General features: G+C 48.9%; 1 protein-coding gene across 2 annotated transcripts in view; it reads left to right on the top strand.

Moving 5' to 3' along the window:
- The first annotated feature begins 1,608 nt into the window (after positions 1 to 1,608).
- Positions 1,609 to 16,046, top strand: part of RPGR (retinitis pigmentosa GTPase regulator) — an 87,744-nt gene continuing 73,306 nt past the window's right edge. For both annotated transcript variants that reach the window (XM_040423788.1, XM_040423789.1), the window contains exons 1-2: positions 1,609 to 1,730; positions 12,123 to 12,248. In XM_040423788.1, coding sequence (XP_040279722.1) covers positions 1,697 to 1,730; positions 12,123 to 12,248 — 160 coding nt within the window. In that variant the 5' untranslated portion in view covers positions 1,609 to 1,696. The remainder of the gene's footprint in view (positions 1,731 to 12,122; positions 12,249 to 16,046) is intronic.

A 16,046-nucleotide genomic window follows, 5' to 3' on the forward strand; every position in this document is an offset into this window, starting at 1 on the left:
TTCACTTTCAGGTCATATACAGTGGTTCCAAGTATTAACCCTTTCACGACTAACACTGTGCTATTCTACAGAAGCCTCTATGTACTTGTCACCAGGCAGGCCCTTTACCATTTTGGTATTTATTAGATGCCTTAACGAAATGAGGTTAGTGCCTGTTCTTCACTCATTTGCTTGTTCCGCCTGGCAACCGTGATATATTAGGTAGAAGGGTCAGACCTAGATGGGCCAGTCTACATACAGTCATGAAGGAAAGCATGAAGTAAAGTGATCGGTGACAATGCAGTCCAGCATCCCATTCCTTCTACAGCATTACACCACTTCCACCTTCTGTTACCATGATCAAGAGGCGACAAGTCTCCATCACTAAGAGGAAACATTCGGGTTAACATCATAATCAATGGGGATGTTGGAAAATGGGATTTGTTTTTCAGTCAGGGCCACTTTAACCACAGAGGAAACCACGCAACCGCAACGGGCCCATCAGCGGCAGGTCACATGCCTCCCCACCGTCCCGGACAGTTCCCTTTTTTGCTAGGTGTCCTGCAGTCTCGGGATGCAGATTCAGTTGAATACAGTGGTGAAGCAGAAGGCTATCAGGTCCCTGCTCCACCATTCCCCAGCCTCTGCCCTCCATAGCAGCCAGACACAGGGGCGTAGCTAAAGGCTCATGGGTCCTGGTGCAATAATTCAACTTGGGCCCCCTTTCCCTCTGTGCTTTGCGGCCAGGGGCAGTGGAGGAAAAAATTTTTAAACGGCACCACCCAAGCCAAATTCTTGACCTAACCCCCTTCCCTTCAGCCAGAGGTGTAACTTGACCAGCATGCACTTTCTATAATACCAGTGTCTTCCTATGTAGCACAAGGGTCTTTGTGCCCCCTCAGGCTTCTGGGTCTGATAGTGACTGCTACCTCTGCACCCCCTATATCTACGCCCCTGGGCAGGCGCAATGCAGTAACACCATGGTGCCTGCTGAGCTGAGCAGGGGGAGAACACAGGATAGGGGGAAGGTGTGCTCCAATCATCTTGGGGACTGGGATAGGTGAGTGTTACTTTTTTATTTTATTAAAACTACAGGGCAGCACTATTGTGGGGGACACTAAGGGGGCAACACTATTGTAAAGGTGGCCCTAAGGGGGCAACACTTGTAAGGCTGCACTAGGGGCCAACACTATTGTAAGAGGCATTAAAGGGGTAACATTATTGACAAGCGGTCACTAAAAGGAAGCAAAATTGTGAGGAGCGCACTACCGAGTCAGCTTGTGAGGGGCACATATAATGTGTGGGGCACAGCAATGTGTTAATAGGGCAATACTTCCAGCATTAACAAGGACAGAACATGCAGGACCACGTTGCATCAAAGCCTCCCACTGAACAGGTGAGCACATATGAAGTCACAGTCAGTCTCAGCCAAATAGGTGTCAGCTATCCAGGGAACGGAATTTATGGGAAGAGATGTACCACGCGCTGCTCCCCATACTAATGTGTTTAGAACGAGGTCTCCTCACTGATGTGCAATCCTCCATCCACAAGGTGGCGATGTCGGTCCGCAGGTGACGATAGCGGCTCGCGTCTCCGTTGCTATAGACCAGCAGTTTGTTTACTTCCGGTCACAGATACCAGGTAGAGAAGGGATTTCTGTATGTGACGACCCGGGTGACAGCTGCCCATCCACCATCATTGGTATCTTATCTAGGGCATGGCTGCCGAAGAGGAGGAGAAGCCAGTGCCCGGTACGTGCTACCAGCCCCATATACATGAATGACAGCCCCTAGTCCTGCACTCATCTATGTGCACGATCAAATGTTATGTATATGTGATCGGTGGGTCTTTTGTAGCCACTGCTGTGATCGGTAGGTCTCTTGTAGTGGCTGCTGTTTTTGGAGCTCTCTTATAGCTAGTGAGATCTATAGATCTCTTGTAGTGGCTGCTGTGATGGATAGGTCTCTTGTAGTGACTGCTGTGATCGGTAGGTCTCTTGTAGTGACTGCTCTGATCGGTAGGTCTCTTGTAGTGACTGCTGTGATGGATAGGTCTCTTGTAGTGGCTGATGTGATGGATAGGTCTCATGTAGTGACTGCTGTGATGGATAGGTCTCTTGTAGTGGCTGCTGTGATGGATAGGTCTCATGTAGTGACTGCTGTGATCGGTAGGTCTCTTGTAGTGACTGCTGTGATCGGTAGGTCTCTTGTAGTGACTGCTGTGATCGGTAGGTCTCTTGTAGTGACTGCTGTGATCGGTAGGTCTCTTGTAGTGACTGCTGTGATCGGTAGGTCTCTTGTAGTGACTGCTGTGATTGGTAGGTCTCATGTAGTGACTGCTGTGATGGATAGGTCTCTTGTAGTGGCTGCTGTGATCGGTAGGTCTCTTGTAGTGGCTGCTGTGATGGATAGGTCTCTTGTAGTGACTGCTGTGATCGGTAGGTCTCTTGTAGTGGCTGCTGTGATGGATAGGTCTCTTGTAGTGACTGCTGTGATCGGTAGGTCTCTTGTAGTGGCTGCTGTGATCGGTAGGTCTCTTGTAGTGACTGCTGTGATGGATAGGTCTCTTGTAGTGGCTGCTGTGATCGGTAGGTCTCTTGTAGTGGCTGCTGTGATCGGTAGGTCTCTTGTAGTGGCTGCTGTGATCGGTAGGTCTCTTGTAGTGGCTGCTGTGATCGGTAGGTCTCTTGTAGTGGCTCCTGTGATCGGTAGGTCTCTTGTAGTGACTGCTCTGATCGGTAGGTCTCTTGTAGTGACTGCTCTGATCGGTAGGTCTCTTGTAGTGACTGCTCTGATCGGTAGGTCTCTTGTAGTGACTGCTCTGATCGGTAGGTCTCTTGTAGTGACTGCTCTGATCGGTAGGTCTCTTGTAGTGACTGCTCTGATCGGTAGGTCTCATGTAGTGACTGCTGTGATCGGTAGGTCTCTTGTAGTGACTGCTGTGATCGGTAGGTCTCTTGTAGTGACTGCTGTGATCGGTAGGTCTCTTGTAGTGACTGCTGTGATCGGTAGGTCTCTTGTAGTGACTGCTGTGATCGGTAGGTCTCTTGTAGTGACTGCTGTGATCGGTAGGTCTCATGTAGTGACTGCTGTGATGGATAGGTCTCTTGTAGTGGCTGCTGTGATCGGTAGGTCTCTTGTAGTGGCTGCTGTGATGGATAGGTCTCTTGTAGTGACTGCTGTGATCGGTAGGTCTCTTGTAGTGGCTGCTGTGATGGATAGGTCTCTTGTAGTGACTGCTGTGATCGGTAGGTCTCTTGTAGTGGCTGCTGTGATCGGTAGGTCTCTTGTAGTGACTGCTGTGATGGATAGGTCTCTTGTAGTGGCTGCTGTGATCGGTAGGTCTCTTGTAGTGGCTGCTGTGATCGGTAGGTCTCTTGTAGTGGCTGCTGTGATCGGTAGGTCTCTTGTAGTGGCTGCTGTGATCGGTAGGTCTCTTGTAGTGGCTCCTGTGATCGGTAGGTCTCTTGTAGTGACTGCTCTGATCGGTAGGTCTCTTGTAGTGACTGCTCTGATCGGTAGGTCTCTTGTAGTGACTGCTCTGATCGGTAGGTCTCTTGTAGTGACTGCTCTGATCGGTAGGTCTCTTGTAGTGACTGCTCTGATCGGTAGGTCTCTTGTAGTGACTGCTCTGATCGGTAGGTCTCTTGTAGTGACTGCTCTGATCGGTAGGTCTCCTGTAGTGACTGCTCTGATCGGTAGGTCTCTTGTAGTGATTGCTCTGATCGGTAGGTTTCTTGTAGTGACTGCTCTGATCGGTAGGTCTCTTGTAGTGACTGCTCTGATCGGTAGGTCTCTTGTAGTGACTGCTCTGATCGGTAGGTCTCTTGTAGTGACTGCTCTGATCGGTAGGTCTCTTGTAGTGACTGCTCTGATCGGTAGGTCTCTTGTAGTGACTGCTCTGATCGGTAGGTCTCTTGTAGTGACTGCTCTGATCGGTAGGTCTCTTGTAGTGACTGCTGTAATCACTGTTAGGTGACAGCCTTTGAAGTTGGCGATAAGTCCCTTATCCAGTCCTCACTGTGATCTCTTGATTTGTCAGAAAATAACTTAAAGGTGATATATTACTAGTATCAGGGCCGGTTCTAGGTGAAATGGGGCCCTGGGGCAAAAAACAATAAGGCCCCCCCCCCCCCCCCCATGACACTTGATGACTTTTACAGAAGAAACTGTATATTGTGGGGCACAGTGGATGCTATATGTGTATGACGAACATATTTCATATGAAAACTTACAGTTACTTGGCTTGGCCCTTGGGGATCTCGGACGCCACTTCAACACTTGGCCGGGGGCTCGGCGGAGCTGATGTTGTGTGTTATCCTAATGAGAATTTGGAGAAGGGGCAGAGGGATAGCAGAGCAGGGAAAGGAGGTGCTGCTACTAGGGGGTCATACCATGGGGGAGTAATAAAGCCCACCATAATCCCCCCCCCCCAGTAGAAAAAAATTCTCCTTATAATGTGACAGTGCAAAAAATACCCCCTTGAAATGCCCCCAGTTGAGCTAATGTCCCCATAGTGCTCCCATAATGTGCCAGTATAAAATACCCCTATATAGTGCCCCCAATGTGCCGGTAATAAGTGCCCCCATAGATGTCCCCCAATAATGTGCCAGTATAATGTGCCCTCATATATGCCCCCCTATCATGTGCCAGTCGCCTGAGCCCCCCCATCAACATGTGCCAGTAGCCATAGCCCCCCCCATCATGTGCCAGTAGCCATAGGGCCCTCCCATCATGTGCCAGTAGCCATAGGGCCATCCCCATCATGTGCCAGTATCCATAGGGCCCTCCCCATCATGTGCCAGTAGTCATAGGGCCCTCCCCATCATGTGCCAGTATCCATAGGGCCCTCCCCATCATGTGCCAGTAGCCATAGGGCCCTCCCCATCATGTGCCAGTAGCCATAGGGCCCCCCCCCCTATCATGTCTCAGTAGCCAGGGCCCCACTATCATGTCCCAGTAGCCAGAGCCCCCCCCCCCATATCATGTGTCAGTAGCCATAGGCCCCCCCCTATCATGTCCCAGTAGCCATAGCCCCCCCCCCCCCCATCAACATGTGCCAGTAGCCACCAGTATTGACAAAAAAACACTTATACCTACCTCCTTGGCAGCGATGCGATGCAGGCCTCTTCCGGCCTGTGTCCCGCGCTGTACGGCTCAGGTCTCAGGCGGCGCGATGACGTCATAGTGCCTGCAGCCTATCAGAGGAAGGGGAAGGGACACACCTCTCCCTCCCCTGCCTCAGCACAGTAATCTGTATCGCTGTCCTGAGGACGGCGATACAGATGACTGGAGATGAGCGCTTCCACAATGGAAGCGCTCATCTTTGTTTGACACTGACTGACTGTCCTGCCTATAGTTAGTTGTGGGCCGGCGCGGGGGGGCCCCTAAGGACTCGGGGGCCCGGGGGCAATTGCCCCCCTTGCCTCTATGGAAGCGCCGGCCCTGACTAGGATCACTTTACAGTTGGTATGGGTCATCTTCTGGGATCCCACTGATCCAGCGAATGCAGGGACTGCTGAGCTGATTTAGACTTGAACCCCTTTCTAAGTCCCCCCTAAACAGCGGGTGGCTGGGTGACAGAAGTCGGATCACCAGTGGTCATGAAGTGATGGCATATCCTAGTGGTATGTGTCATCTCTTTACTGGATGGGACTTGCCAGTTTTGAAAAAGAGGTTGTGCTAAACTTCTACATCTCCTCTTTGTCTCCCTGTGATCCAGTCATGGTATCATTAGATCATTAATGCCTTTCTGTAATTGACCCGTGTTGTTTGGTTTGATGTTCTGTTTGGGCTTTATTGACACCACAAAGAAATGTGCATAGTGCTAAACAGCCATCTGCTGGGTCTACCGTGCTGATGTGTTAAAGGGCATCTTTTAGCAGATTTGTACCTATGTATGGCTGACCTGTTACAAGGCATCTGTGTTGGTCCCATGGTTATATGTGCCCGCATTACTGAGAAAAGTGATGTTTTACTATATGCAAATGAGCTTTTAGGAGCAAAGGGGGCGTTACCATTACACCTAGAGGCTCTGCTCTCTCTGCACTTTGACAGGCCCACGCAGTGTAAACGTCATCACGCCTGGCCCTGTCAAAGTGAGGAGGGTGCGGCAGTTGCAGAAAAAGCTGAACCTCTAGGTGTAATGGTAACGCCCCCATTGCTCTTAGAGGCTAATTTGCATATATTAAAGCATCATTATTCTCAGCAGTGCGGGCACATATGAACATGGGTCCAACACAGATGTCTTCGGCTGCTAAGCGCACATGTAACAGGTCAGTCAGTGTCATAGGTACAAATCTGCTGACAGATGCCCTTTAAGCAGTTTAAAGGCCATAGACACCTTTAGTGGGACATTTATATCATTACATTTAACTCATTTTGGGCTGAAATTAATGTTTTCCAGTTGGTCTTTATTAAACATCTTCAACAGTTTTTCCTCTACAGCTTTCACTGCATCTGCAGACTGTTACTTTCTGCTTAACAGTGAATCCGTCAGAGAGCTGCTCTGAAGGCTTATCTCTAGCCATCATCTGTGCTTTCCTGACAGCCTGTAAACATGCACTTATTAGAGCTAAACGAGTGTTTAAGAGCTGTCAGCAGTTCAGAGATAAGGCCTACAGAGCGAGCCGTCAGAGCAGATTCACTGAGGAGGAGGAGGAGGAGGAAGTGGTCTGCAGATAGGCGGAAAGTGACAGCTATAGAGGAATAGCTTTTGCAAATTTTAATAAGTAACAAAAAAATATTTTAGCCCTAAATAGATTGCAGTGAAAATAAAAGGTGTCCATAGCCTTTAATGGTGAAATGAACCTTTGCTGAAAAAAAATATACGAAAGGGCAGAAGCCCTGTTCTGAGCGCTCTGGATTGGTTGTGCATCTTCGTATTGTGCATGACTGTGATGAGATGCTACATCCGAAGCCGCTTCGCTAAAAAATGTTATTATAATACTGTACAGAGATCCGTCTCCGCACAGTATTAGAATGTATGGGCTCTGATGAGCCGAAGTCAGTTATTCACGAAATCTGAATGACATGGTTTACACAACCAAACCTCTGGAATAAATCACTGACCTGTTGCGCTTCAACAATACAGTGGAATGGATGTATGCTCCGATTACTTAATGCAGGAAGCCGTGTGGTGTGCGCCAACCTTGTAAATGCTAGGCACACTTTATACACAGTGGAGTCCCATTACTATGACCACCAGCTAATATCCAGACCTGGGTCGTACATAGAAATCATTGGGCCCCATAGCAAGAATCTGAATTGGGCCCCCCTAACTCCGCCCACTACCCACCCTGGCCCATCCCACCACCTGCCCTGGCTCCTCTTCTGCCACAGCCCCGTTGAATTCCTACTGACACAGAAAATGAAGGGCACAAGTCAGTTTTGCCGCAAAGGGAACACCGTAGGAACAAAACCTGTAAAACGGTGGAGGAATCTATATTTTTTTCTATTCCACTCCATTTGGATTTTTTTCCCTGCTTTCCACTACATTGTATGCCATATTAATGTACAACTTGTACCGCAAAAAATAAGCCCTCATATGGATATATGAACGGAAAAATAAAAAAGTTATGGCTCAAGGAAGACAGGGAAGAAAAATGAAAATGAAAAAATAAAAAAAACCTCCGGTATCTTAATGGATAAAAGGGTTATCCAACCCCTATTATGCCCCCCCAAAATGCAACAGTTCTTCACCTTTATGGCCCCAGAATACACCACATGCCTCCCCTCCCAGGAATGAGTTCCCCTTACTCACAGCATCTGAGAGTGTTACAAAATCGGAAGTGTGGAATTCCTCTTCAGACGCGCTTTCCCCCAGCGGAGATCGGGAAAAGCACCATGTTCTAAAAATGAGTCGCAGCCTGTACTAGGCTTCCAGGCTCATTGTTAGTATATCCCAGTTTAGGCCACTACGGTAGGTGGCAGCACTAAACTGTGATATAGTGATTTCTATACAGACTAATGGAGCAATTTACATCTGATGATAGTAAGTTGTGGTCCACTTGCGGGACCTAACAAAAAGTAAAAAAAAAAAATGTAAAAAAGTTTTGAAAATATAAAAAAAAATGTTTTAATTGAAATCACCCCCATTCCCCCCCCAAAAAACCCCCCAAAAAACAGCATTATAGGCATCGCCGCATGCGAAAACGCCCCCATACTATTAAAATATTAAAAAATAGTTAGCCCATATGGTGAATGGTGTAACAGAAAAATATTTTAAAAAAGGCTGATTCGCGTTTTTTTCATCACTTTATCGCCCAAGAAAATTGAATAAAAGGTGATCAAGTCATACACACCCCAAAATGGTATTGTCAAAATTGACAGATCGTCCCACAAAAAATGAGCCCCCATACATCTTTGTAGACATAACTATAAAAAAGGGTCAGAATATCGCGATGAAAAGAATATATATTTTTTTATAAAGTGAGTTCCGTGTATTTAAGTTTTATTTAGACTCTATTTTTAAAATGTTTCTGTGGGGATTTGAACTCACAATCATCTACAGTAAAGGCAAGAACCTTAACCACTGGGCTATAAAGCTTAATGCTAAGTCTTTGCTGAAAAACCTCATAGAAGCCCCACTCTGGAGCCCTGACTGAGCATAGGGGAAGCAAGCAGGGCCCGTAACAGAAGAAAAGTTGGCGGGGCCTTCCTTGCCATCTGGGCCCCCCAGTGCCATAGCAGCTGTGTGGTCTGTCTATATTGACAGTATGCCACTGATCCAGACTAACCACCGTGTGCAGCATGGACAGCACCTAGATGGGCTGGGAGTGACTCCATAAGGTCCTGGTAGGTTGTCACAGGTATCTGAAGCATTCTCCCTTAAACCGCCAACGTCCAGCCATTTCATGAAGCAGAAGATCTGTGACTTATCGTAGAATGTAACCCATTGCCAGTCAGCAGAGGTCCAATCCTGCCAAAGCAGCTTCGGAGCCCCCATACCTAGTAGGATTCGCTGAACTGTTGTTTTAGACACACGTTTGCTAGCCCTTTTTGCAACCCTGATAGACAGCCTAAATACACCTTATATACTCACCACGCGAGCTTACAGTGACTGCGCGTAGTGGTCGCACTACATTTTTCCCGGAACAGTAAAAATACTACTCTTAAAGGGCTTCTGTCACCCCCCAAAAGTCATTTTTCATTTTTGGGCTAATAAAAATCCTTATAGTGCGATTATTCAATATATAGTGATCTTACCTTTTTCTGTTGTTTAGTTTCTTTAAAAACCGCACTTTTATAATATGTTAATTACCTCGCTACCAGCAAGTAGGGCGTCTACTTGCTGGTAGCCGCTGCATCCTCCTTTCATAAAAACGCGCCCTCCTCCTGTTGATTGACAGGGCCAGCGAGCGCTCTCCTCCTCCGACTGGCCCTGTCTGCAATTCAAATCCTGCGCCTGCGCCTTACGTGCAAATCCGGCGCAGGCGCTCTGAGAGAAGGACACTCGCTTTCTCAGCACTCCCTCAGTGCGCCTGCGCCGATGACGCCACCTCTAAACCCGAAAGAGAAGACATCATCGGCGCAGGCGCACTGAGGAAGTGCTGAGGAAGCGAGCGTATTTCTCTCAGAGCGCCTGCGCCGAATGAAGACACGTAAGGCGCAGGCGCGGGATTTGAATTGCAGACAGGGCCAGTCAGAGGAGGAGAGCGCTCGCTGGCCCTGTCAATCAACAGGAGGAGGGCGCGTTTTTATGAAAGGAGGATGCAGCGGCTACCAGCAAGTAACCGCCCTACTTGCTGGTAGCGAGGTAATTAACATATTATAAAAGTGCGCTTTTTAAAGAAACTAAACAACAGAAAAAGGTAAGAGCACTATATATTGAATAATCGCACTATAAGGATTTTAATTAGTCCAAAAATGAAAAATGACTTTTGGGGGTGACAGAAGCCCTTTAACATTTTTGAGGAGTATTTTTAGCCAGGGAGGAGTACGAAAGTTGCAGTAATTCAAATACGGTACATTATACGTAGGCCTACACTTGTTCACATCTGTTTTGGAGGCTCCGTTCGGGTCCTCTGATTCTGTCAAAAAGACCGGACAAAAAAGCCTTATGTGCAGGACTTTCTTGTCTAGTAAAAACACAGATCTCGAACAGAAACTGAACAGACTTCATCATAGTCAATACAGTCAGTTTAGGTCTGTTCCTTTCAGTTAGCCTGGGGTCACATCAAGCATTTGTCATATGTTTAGGCTCCATTCACACATCCGCAATTCCATTCCGCATTTTGCGGAACGAAATTGCGGACCCACACATTTCTATGGGGCCGCACGACGTGCGGCCCCAATCCGGAATTGCGGACCCGCACTTCCGATCTTGAAAAAAAATAGAACATGTCCTATTCTTGTCCGCAATAGCGGACAAGAATATGCATATTCTCTTAGTGCCGGAAATGTGCGGTCCGCAAAATGCGAAACGCACTTTGCCGCTGTCAGTGTTTTGTGGATCTGCAAAACACACACGGATGTGTGAATGGACCTTTAATGTACATAAAAAAACATATACATTAACGGATGCCTCAGACAGATGCCATTCTGTGTGCGATGTCTGTGGTGCGATCTGTGGTGCAGTGTGCGATGTGTGTAGTGATGTCTGTTTTGCAGTGTGCGATATCGTGGTGCAGTGTGGGATGTCCGTAATGCAGTGTGGGATGGTCTGTGGCGCAGTGTGTGATTTATATAGTGCAGTGTATGATTATCACACACTGCACTGCATACATTACACACATCAATACATTACATGCTGCGCTATCATCTTGTATTCCATGTCAAACTGGATATTCGAGCTGTAGTTATCCACCACTCCTCTTTAGCTCTGCTGCTGCCATGTTTGCTGCTGTTTTCGGGCACTGCTCCCTCTCCTGACTACAACAGCCCTTCCTTCTTATGCCCCTTTCACACAGGCTAGTATTCCGAGCGGGTGCAATGCGTGATGCGAACGCATTGCGCCCCCGCACGGAATCCGGACCCATTCATTTCAATGGGGCTGTGTACATGTGCGTTTGTTTTTCACGCATCACTTGTGCGTTACGTGAAAATCGCAGCATGTTCAGTATTCTGCGTTTTTCACGCAACGTGGGCCCCATAGAAGTGAATGGGGCTGCCTGAAAATCTCATCCACAAGCAAGTGCGGATGCGATGCGTTTTTCATGGATGGTTGCTAAGAGATGTTGTTTGTATACCTTCAGTTTTTTATCACGCGCGTGAAAAACGCATTAAATCTCATTGCACCCGCGCGGAAAAAAACAGAACATCTGAACGTGATAGCATACAAAACTGAATGACTTTGTTTGCGAAATCGCACATTTTTCACTGAATGCATTCGCAACGCATCTGGACCTAATCCGCACCTGCTCGTCTGCAAGAGGCCTTACAGTTAACGCCAGCTGCCCCCTGCTGCAGGACACGATCTCACTCCAGCAGCCCACCCATACCAACCCTTGCTCTACGGTGCTTTATTATTGGTTATTTCAGGCATAGGCAGCATAGCTGGCGGGGCTAAGGTGTATTGGTGCATTTTTAGGGAGTAAAATGACCTGATCAGGTATCTGTGATGCCTGTACAAGCGTCATTGTGACTGCTGGCAGTTACCCACCTCAGCCAGGCATTTTGAGGCATTTTCTGTATGTGGAGATGAGATTCTGTGCAGCTTTGGAACAGCAGGGGGATCAGTGGAGGTTGGGATCACTTCTTTTATACTTTTAAGCCACTCTGACTCCGCAGGAATCTATTTTTGTTTTGCTGGAAAACGCATTTAAAAGGGGGTTCCAGTTGATGGGTGGGATATGCCATCACTTGGTGCTTGTGGTGATCCTTAGAGTAAGAGGGCTGCAGCACTAGGTTAGTTTAGTGCTCGTTGCAGAGGAATAGCCTAAGAACCCTTTGTTCTTGGGATCGGTGAGGTTCCAAGAGGTCGAATTATATGTCGTCACATTATGTGATGAAACACCTATTAACCCCACTGTTTCCCAGAATTTGATACATGAGGAGTCTTCTTCTGTTCAGAATGGTGGTTCAGCAGGGTTAGCGGTGGTCTTTGACCCTGTAGAGATGCAGTTGTGTTAGGGAAAGAACATGAAGACCTCCAACCTCTGCACCGACTAGTTGTTTTTATCACTTTTCCCTTGTTTATTGTAGATTCAGGAGCTATATTCACATTTGGAAAAAGCAAGTTTGCAGATAATTGTCCGAGAAAATTTTGGTTGAAAAATGACAAGCCGACATACATATCATGTGGAGATGAACACACCGCCTTAGTTACTGGTGAGTACAGTTGTCTTCTAATCTTCATTTTTTTCACAGCTTGAAGAAAGTTCCTTAAAAGCATTCCTGGTGGCATCTCTCGTGATGTTTCATATTACCCCATATTTAAGAATGCTAGGCGGAAAATAATAACAAAAATAAAATATAAATCAATAAGTGCTAAGGTGCATATTGGCAAATGTCTCCAACTGTTCTTCATTGACCCAGAAGAGTTGGAGCTTCAGCGGTGTCACTGACCGTGGCTCAAGCCTATCAAGGATCTGCCTACCACTTATGCAACTGTATCCGTTTTGCCGTCCTCAAACAGCGGATACCGACTGTCTGCATATCAATTTTTTTGTGGTCTACATTGTCAAAAGGCCTATTCTTGTCCACAAACCGGGACTAGGACATGTTTTATAATTTGCAGGTCAGCTGCATGGATGCAGACGGCAAACGGATGACATCTGTGTGCAGTCTGCATTTCTCGTGCATGGCATTGGGGGACACAGCACCATGGGTATATGTCCAACTACCACTAGGAGGCACTAGACACAAAAAGTGTTGGCTCCTCCCCGTTGGGCTATACCCTCTCCACAGGCACAAGGCTATTCAGTTTTTGTCTAGTGTCCGTAGGAGGCAGACCTGTCCTGCTTTTTTGCAGGTCCTGCTGTTTATTTTTTATTTTATTTTTTATTCTTTTTTTCTCTCTTCTGCAGGTCTCGGTGATCTCCACCGTTATACCTGCTGCAGGCTGGGGCTCCATCGTGTTCCACTTTAGTTGCCCCCCCTGCGGGCGCGTACTTCTGTACCATCGCCGGTCACCCAGTCCCCACAGACTGCATCCGCAGTGGCTTGCCGGCATTCCCACGGTTCCCGTGTTGAGTCTGCCGAAGGGGTGACCCTGCGGCGCCCGAAGACATCAGATGGTGAGTATAGTGAGTATATTCCTCCTGTCCCTGCCCCAGGGTTAGGTTCCCTCCTGTGGCCAGGGGGGTGGGATCCACCTTAGCTGGGGGTCCTGGGAAGCTTCCATCTTCCTCCACCTTTCTCTTCCCCCTTGGTTGGTTTTTTCTCTCCTCCCTGGCCACACAGTCCAGGCGTCGCTTCTCCTGGGCCTTCCCCGCTACTTTAGTCCCCGGCTTTTGCAGGGACTAGGCCTCATCTTCCATGGCCCGTTCCCGGCTCCCAGGTGCTCTGTTTGCCCTGTTCCGCCCACCCCCAGGCGTCGCTCCCCCCCCCCCACCCTCCTCACCTAGTTTTGTGGGTCCGGAGGCCCCTCGGTCGGCCGCGATTCGTCCCGCCCCCCTCGCTCCATTCCCGGCCGCCTCATAAATCGAGGCCCCGGCTTTTGGGCCTGCTAGGCCGCGATCTTCCCGGCCCCTCCTCCTTGCTTCCCGGGCTTTTTCTGACCCCGCCCGGCCCTCGGGAGGGGCTATCTCCTCCACCCTTTACTGGTCTATCGTGGGTTATCTATCCAGTGGATAGATCCTCATTTTTAAAAGAACTGCAGACCCCCTTTAGGTCATTGTCCTATGTACTGTGTGAAGGCAGCTAATGCTGTACATAGGGATCACTCAAGTCGTTCCCCCCCACCCCTCCTCAATTGCTTCATTTCTCCTGCAGCCTCTATAGCTGCTGCAGCACCTCTTTGGGGAACATGGCATCCGGGTCCAGATATGACAGCCTCTGCTGGCTGCTCTATGAGGGTCTCCTCTCCCAGCCTCTCCTCGGATCGCCACGTCTTTTCACGTGCGTCCGCTGTCTACGAAGGCTGCCATGCGGTCGGCCTGTCCCTGCTTGTGTGCAGTACCTCTTTCCAGACCCCATTGTGTCCCCTGACCAAATCCTTTTGTGTAGGTCCCTTCTGAATGGTCTCCCTCTTTGTCAAAGTCATGGGAACCTTGTCCGACTCTCCCAATCCCTGGCGGAGTTGCTGGACCGCTACCTATCCAATTGCGGCCACCTATGCCCTCCCAGGGTCCTCCCTGCAGATGAGGCATGCTCAGATACCGGGTCCGGCAAGGGGTAGCTCACAGTACAACCTTGGGTGGTCTCAACAGGATTCCACCCCTCCTCGGCATCCTCGGGTCCTCCCCAGGACAGGCCTGAGGCTGGTGACGAATCCTTTCCCGTCACCCCATCCGTTGCCTCGGGGGACACCTCTGCACCGATTCCCTCGGAACAGAGCATCAGGCGGTCTTCCTCCATACAGAAGCCTCTGTGAGGTCAAGACTAACGTGCACGGAGGAACCTCTCCTACCCAGGGTTGGTATCCCCTCTAGTGGATTTTCGGATGGCGCTCCCCTGACTGCACAGGTATTCAACAGCACAGGTAAGGCAGCCGTCCCCGTATTTAGCATAATGAGTCACCTACTTGGTGTCTCTGGTACGTACGCCTTCTCCTTAACAGGGGGGTACCTGCACCACTGCTATAGGCTGTACCTGACAAGCCTTCCTGGTTCCCCTATACCAGGGGCTATGCTCTACACATTTGAGAGTGTTTCCACCGGGTCCCCATCCTGGTGCTGGTGTTCGCCACTCTACCTCATAACAGGGGGTCCCTGTTCTTGGCAAGCGCCTCCTGTTGGTTGGTAAGGAAAAGCAATTATATATGGCTGTTTCCATCCGCCTTGCTCTTTTTCATAGGTAGAGTACCTACTCCTACTCCAGATGCTGAAGCCATTACTCCTGGCTGGCTCTATGGTGTTCCATGCGGCACTATTTCTCCCTTCCGGGCGAGATACACAGGCCGCCTTCAATTGCCTTGGCAATTGCACCTGTCTGTTCCCAGCCACTTTGCTCCTTTCATAGGTAGAGTACCTACACCATCTCCTGATGCTGAAGCCATTACTCCTGGCTGGCTCTATGGTGTTCCATGCGGCATCATTTTTCCCTTCCGGGCGGGATATACAGGCCGCCTTCAATTGCCGTTGCAATTGCTCCTGTCTGTTCCCAGACTTTTTTGCTCCCTTTCATAGGTAGAGTACCTACACCATCTCCGATGCTGTAGCTAATACCCCTGGCGGGCTCTATTGTGTTCCATGCGGCAACATTTCTCCCTACGGGCGAGATATAGAGGCCACTTTCAATTGCCGTAGAATTGCCTCTGTCTGGTTCTAGTCGGCACCAAGCTGCCACCTTGGTCCCTTCATAGGTAGAGTACCTGCACCATTTCCTGATGGTGTAGCTGTTGCTCCTGTCTGCTTTATGGTGTACCATGTGGCATTTTCTCTCCCTTGCCGGACGAGATATTGAGGCCTCCTCCAATTGCTGTGGTCATTGCACCTACCTCATCATAGTGTGCACCAAACGGCCATCTTACTCCCTTCATAGGTAGAGTTCCTGCACCGTCTCTGATGCTGCAGCCGTTACACCTGTCTGGCTCTATGGTGTACTATGCGGCCCTGTTTCCCTTTTTTTCTGGCGAAATAGAGGGCCTCCTTCAGTTGCCATTTCACCTACCTGATTGTAGTGTGCACCTGTCTTGTTCTTTGTGGTACCGTGCGGCCCTATTTTCCCCTTCCCGGGCGGAATATAGGTACCATTGCTAATGCGGTAGCTGTTGCACCTCTCTGGTTCTAGGGTGCACCATGTGGCCACATTGCTCCGATCTTAAAGGTAGTACCTCTACCATCTCCAGATGCTGTACCCATTACACCTTTCTGGTCGTTTTCTGCACTACGCAGCCATATTTCTACTTTACAGGTTGAGTACCTGTACCCTCCAAATGCAGTAGCATTCCCAGATTCTGTGGCTATGTTTCCACTCTCCTTAGACATGCAGCCACTTTACCTATATTTTAGGCGTGTGGTTGTA

Source organism: Bufo bufo, chromosome 3, assembly GCF_905171765.1.
Source record: "Bufo bufo chromosome 3, aBufBuf1.1, whole genome shotgun sequence".
NCBI lineage: Eukaryota > Metazoa > Chordata > Amphibia > Anura > Bufonidae > Bufo > Bufo bufo.